The sequence below is a fragment of the Barbus barbus genome (genome assembly GCF_936440315.1).
Source record: "Barbus barbus genome assembly, chromosome: 10".
Lineage (NCBI taxonomy): Eukaryota > Metazoa > Chordata > Actinopteri > Cypriniformes > Cyprinidae > Barbus > Barbus barbus.
The window spans coordinates 2643142-2649141 of NC_136738.1; the positions used below are offsets into that span (position 1 = coordinate 2643142).

Genomic DNA, 6000 nt, shown 5'->3' on the forward strand with positions numbered 1-6000 from the left:
TTGCATATGAATAGAATCTAAAGGGACTGGGAGTGTCGAGGAATGGCCGGCTGTTGGTTTGTGTGACTTCGGGGAGAGGGTTCCCAAAGGACTGGGGTAACAAATCCAGAGGGGCCGCAATGTGACAAGACGAGTACTTGTTCTGTGCAAACTGATTTAGATTTACTAATTTATAAAAGATTTACCTTTGGCTTGACTACAAAATGACTCAAAATGTCCACAGTGGCCACTCACCTCTTTTTCCTCTGTTAACAGATCAAACATGCTCTCCATGTCAACAAATGCACTTTGGATCATTCTGTGAAAACATAACCGTAAAACAAAATAAGGCAAGGGAGAAACAAACAGAACAGTTTGGTAATTGCCAAAACTGTATATATAAAGAAGAAAAATAATAAATGAATGTGTCCACAGATACTCCTCCTCTAAGCTTACCTATAATATGTGCCAAACCAGTTGAGCGGAGTGTAGAGCTGAATAATGTAGGTTCCAAAAAGAACATAGTCACCAACCTATTATAGAAACAACAGAGCATGAGCAACAAAAAATATGCTTAAGATATTAGATTTTATAATTTTATGAGTGGTGATTACTGTACTTGAAACTTGTCCACTGTAACATAGTATGCACAAAGCAGGGATCCGGCCAACAGGCCCAATCCAACGATCAGGTTCTGAGTTTGGTTCAGGAGAGCCAGGGAAGCATTGGTCTTCAATTCACATGACTGAGCATAAAGAGAATCCAACTCAGCATCTCTCCACTCAACAGCTTATAAAGTCCAAGTATGTTAAGTGATCGCAACTACCTGATATTTCAGGATAGCGTCCTCAAAGCGCCTGACTTCAAAACCCTCTGAATTATAGTACTTTACCTGAATAGAGACAGATTTTTGTATTATTTCAATGTTAATACTGTTAACAACACTCCATGGCCAACCTTGGGCAACTTGGCTATGGCATTTAGTCACTTACGGTTTCAAAGTTGAGAAGTGAGTCCACTGCTTTTGACTTGGCAATGTTGTCCTGCGTGTTCATTTCCCGCCTGTACTTGGTCCTCCATTCAGTGATAATGATGGTGATAGCTGAAAACAAACGTCAAATTGAACTAGATATCAAAATGTGCCTGCTGACTGCCATATCCTATAGAAACATGCGGTAACAATTTCTAAACTATGAGTTTGAAACTATTATTGAGAACATTGCTGTCTACTGATATCAGGATCAGAATTTTTTACTTAAATCTTTTTTTATTTTGTGAGTATTTTCAATACTCATTTTCAATTGATCAAAAGTTACAGTGAAGGCATTTGTTATAACACATTTCAAATCAGTGCCGTTCTTTTTAAACAGTTTCCACAACTGATTTTAACACTGATACTAAATGTTTCTTGAGCAAATCAGCATATTAGAATGACTTCTGAAGGATCATGTGACAATAATGGCTGATGAAAATTCAGCTTTGCATCACAGGAATAAATTACATTTTAAAGCATATTAAATGAGAAAAGTGTTATTTTAAATTATAATAATATTTCACAATTTTACGGGGGTTTTTTTGTTTTGTTTTTTGATAAAATGCAGCCTTGGTGAACATAAGTAAAAGTAAAAAAAAAATTTCAAATTTGAACAGTAGTGTACAAACAACAACTTTCAGAAATTTGTGATTAATCACCTTAATAAGAAAAATATCTGATATTAACAATTAATAGTAAATATGAGCAATTAAAAATATTATGTAATTGGTAATATTTTAATCTATCAGCATCCACAACATGAAAATAAGTGTGTTTGTGCTGCACTTACTGAGGTAGAGAATCATGCAAATGAAAACTATGAGGCCGAACCAGGCACTGAAGTATGTCACAAAATAGATGATGGCAATGATGATGTCAGCAATAGTGGGTACAATGCTGAACACAATATAGCTGTAAAAGAAATCAATGAACATTTAAACAAGAAGAGAGGAAAAAAAGTTGTCAATCATTTCACTGCGTATCATATTCAAGTATGGTGATACTAAAATCAAATCAAAGAAAATCATCAGACCTTAGCAAGTTGTTGACTGAGGAGGTTCCACGGTCAATGCTGCGCAAAACATCTCCGGTGCGGCGGCCCAGGTGCCAGCGTAGAGAGAGGTCATGCAGGTGAGCAAAAAGACGCACCTGCACCACACGGCTGGTGTACTGCTGGACATAAGTCCACAGGAAGCTGCGCGAGTTACTGACAAACCCTGATGTCCCTGAGGGGAGAGAGAGACAGTTCATGGTTTGTACAGAATAAAACAAGCTGTAGTGTTTAAAAGCATCCTTAAAATATCACTTTGAATGTCAACCCTCACCTACCCCTCCGCCCTGCAAGAACTTAAGGAGGACGTAAACACAGACCGTGATGGCCAGGGTTCTCCAGCTCTCCATCGCCGACAGCTGGTTCACTAGAATATTATATAATTGCAAAAATACAGGAAACATGTGAATACATTACTCGTGCTGGCTCAACTGGCACATTTTATTGTTTTGTGTCAGGATTCACTCAAAAATACACATGATCTTCAGATATCATTCTAATATGCCGTTTTTGTGCTCAGAAACATTTCTTATTAAGGTCAATGTTGACAACAGGTGTGCTGCTTAATATTTTTTTGGAAACCATGGTACATTTTTTCATGAAAAGAACGTTCAAAAGAACTACAATCATTACAAATGTTTTTATAGACAACAATAATATAAAAACAAACAACCTTACAGACTCTAAACTTTTGAACGGCAAGATTTTTGCTTAACTATTCCTTTAATTGTATGTGCATCCCCAAGGCTCTGTGTAGGAAGCACATACTGTGAACACATTTCTGCTGTTTTCCTATTAATGAGTGTGTGCAGAGCATCTTCCCTTTAATCACACAGACTATAAACTTTAACATCCTGAGTCATGAATAACCACACGACTTCAGTTCAGTACACCAACATTGAACAGCTGCCCAAAACTGCCATCTCACTGACTTATACGTGAATCCACAACAACAAAAACAGAGAGAAAAACAGCCAAAAGGATGCAGTCTGAGCCAGGAGCAAAAGCCTAAAGAGAACACACTGGTCTGTCCTGAGAGCTGAGAAAGATCCTCAATCTGATTCATTTACATTCATGGCTGTTTTGATTGTGCACTCGGAATCAAATGAGGAAAGAAAAGGTGGAGGGTTGAAGCAAAAAAAGAAAAATCAAAACAATACAAGAAAATGCCAAGGGCAAAAGCAAAAACTCTCTTCCTCTCTGCTGAGTTGGGGGCGTAGAAATGGATGGTGAGAGAGTTGATTTTTATCCTTGGCATGGGGGCAGAGAGAGCTGCGGACAAAAAGGCCCTTGTACCAGCGTGTTAACTCGGCTAAAAGCCCCTAATGCCCCCTAATCGTGACTGGCAGGGTTGGTGACCTCCCCTATTACCCCTCTCAATCTCTCTCTGCCACACAAAAGCTCACTTTTCTCCCAACGTGCCTTTCATGTGCCTCCAAATGCAAAGTTGTTACTTGTCTCTGATAATGAAGCACATACACAGCACCAACTTCAGGAGGAGATCAAATGAACAACGTACACTTAAAGGAGGAGGATGATAAGAGAACGAACGAACACATGAATCAAGACAGGGAATTTCAAATACGGGGTGAAAAAAAAAAAAAAGGCAGAGAATTAAGGGTGGAAACAAAGTCTTGAGCCACAGAAGAGTTTAGCATAGTTGGGTTTTGTCCCACGTTTCTTTTGTAAAAGTTCGATACCTCTTGGCTTATGTGAATCAAAGGCTTTGACTTCTCGGAGAGGTTTCTCATCCATCCAGCTGGCCCACAACAACAAGGGGCTGAGGAAAACTGGCAAGGGAGGGGCAATCCGACTTCACAAGCATAAGAACACTCCCGCATAAACATGCTTGACTTGTTTCAAAACTGCCTTTATATATAGTTTTTTTTAACAAATACTCATCAACATGGATTTAGGTATATTAGGTTATCTGTTTCAAACCAATTAAAGGGCCTCAGCACAGCTGCATGCATTTTTAATAATTACTGCAATTCAATCATTTATTCCTTCACAAAAAAACAAAAACAAACAACAACAAAAAACCAGCAGGTTGAGGAGCTCTCACCTTCCCAGGTAACAGGGCAAATGTTGAAAGCTGCTGTCCTCTACTGGTCATGTATGGTAATGCAAATTCTTTGGCTTTTTGTTTTATTTATTTTTATTAAGGGGCCAGATTTTAACCTTTTAAATTATTTTCAGGGGTATTTTATTTTACCTTTAAGAAGAGTTTTTTTCTTTCTTTCTCTGAACCCCATAACATTCTGATATACACTACCATTCAAAAGTTTTCAGTCAATAAGATTAGTTTTTAAAGATATTAATACTTTTATTCAGCAGATTACGCACGGATCAAAAGTGACAGAAAAGAAAATTTATAATTTAATTCTATCACTATATTCCTTTCTATCACTATTTATCAAAGAATCCTGAACAAGTAAATAGGTGATTTCTCATTTAAAAACAGCATACACAAAACAGCAATAAAATTTCACCTTTGAGACAGTGAATTGAATACAGCTGCTGTACTGTCTGAATAAGCGCTAAAATATATAATACTTATATAGGCATAGAACCAAGCATTATGAAATACGTCAAAGTCCGTTTCAGGGTGGGACATTTTGTCCCTGCTGTGAAATTGATGATGTAGATGCTAGACATGCATTTATGAAATTGCTACAGACTTTGAAAGAATTCTAAATGCATAGATGAGTCTAGTCTCACCGATATTCCTGCTGTAAATGGGTACAAATACATTGATGACCCGCTCAAGTGCCAGCAGCCCAACACACAGCATCACCAGAGCCTGCAGCCCCACACTTCCCCTGGGCCACATGTATGGCACCAGCAGACACACTTTCCTCCTGAAGCCCTGCCATGCTGACCCAGAGATCACCTCCACCTGCTTCTGATGAACAGAGAAGAATTCTATTAGGTGTGATAGAACCTTCAAATAAACGTACTGAGAAAGACTCTGATGAGAACTAAAGTGATTGCTATTCTTACCTCTACAGTCAGTGCAAGTGATGCTTGCTCAGTTTCATTTCCCAGAGCGTTTTGTTTCGTGTGTCTTGTAGAATACTTGTTTGCCATTGTTTGAAAAAAAAAGGCTCTCAAAGATACAATCTGAATGCATTAGTCCATTGAAGAGTATTGCAGTCTATGGATTTGCAAGGGTTTAAAAGTGCATGCGTGCAAATGCAGTTTTCTAATGATTATACCGACAGCTCAACAGGAAGCGCTCTCTGCGTGTCATATGCACAGCATTCACATGACTGATAGACTTGTGGTCATGTGGCTCGGATGTTCAAATGAAAACGCTGACGCTTTTAAACACTGAAAAGGCTGTTTTCCTCTGTTCGGTGTTGTGAAAGAATAGTAGTTCTCTTACAGTATATATTTTAAATCAGTTCTAGTTCTAAGGAATGGTAACTAAACACAAATTAAGCCATTTACATCTAGAAAATGCATAACAAAAACAAGACTGTGATTGGTGCAATCTGACCAGCGCTGAGAAAAGTAACAAGTATCACATGATATCACAGTTCGTTTTATTTATTTATGTTTTTAAATTGAGCACAAAAGTACTTGGTGGACGCAGACATTAAATTTAATTTACAAATAAGAAATGATTTAGTCTCGCCTTTTTCTTTGTCAGCTAAAACAAAGAAAAAGTCAACATTGCGTGCTTATGTAGCCTACTATATAACAAAACTGTCTCTGTGCCAGATCCAAACACATATTGTTAGTATCCGTCCAGAATGAAATGCTTCTTCAAAGGCCGCAGTCAAATCTTAACAACTTGTGCTACAGTCAGTCTGTGAAGGCAGGAAGTTACACTAAAAAACACTTAAAAAGGAAGAGACTTTAGTGAACAATATGATTCGGTGAAAGAATCATTAAAAGATTTGTTCAACACACAGATTCACTCATGAACAAC

General features: G+C 37.9%; 1 protein-coding gene across 1 annotated transcript in view; it reads right to left on the bottom strand.

Annotated features, from left to right (window-relative positions):
- Window positions 1-5342, bottom strand: part of abcb6b (ATP binding cassette subfamily B member 6 (LAN blood group) b) — a 28234-nt gene extending 22892 nt beyond the window's left edge. Inside the window, exons 1-10 of the mRNA XM_079426763.1 lie at window positions 5067-5342; window positions 4785-4968; window positions 2338-2430; window positions 2046-2238; window positions 1803-1924; window positions 972-1081; window positions 806-871; window positions 599-724; window positions 436-512; window positions 235-298 (exon numbers count right to left, since the gene is read on the bottom strand). Of these exons, the coding sequence (XP_079282889.1) occupies window positions 235-298; window positions 436-512; window positions 599-724; window positions 806-871; window positions 972-1081; window positions 1803-1924; window positions 2046-2238; window positions 2338-2430; window positions 4785-4968; window positions 5067-5153 (1122 nt within the window). The 5' untranslated portion in view covers window positions 5154-5342. The remainder of the gene's footprint in view (window positions 1-234; window positions 299-435; window positions 513-598; window positions 725-805; window positions 872-971; window positions 1082-1802; window positions 1925-2045; window positions 2239-2337; window positions 2431-4784; window positions 4969-5066) is intronic.
- Window positions 5343-6000: the final 658 nt, after the last annotated feature.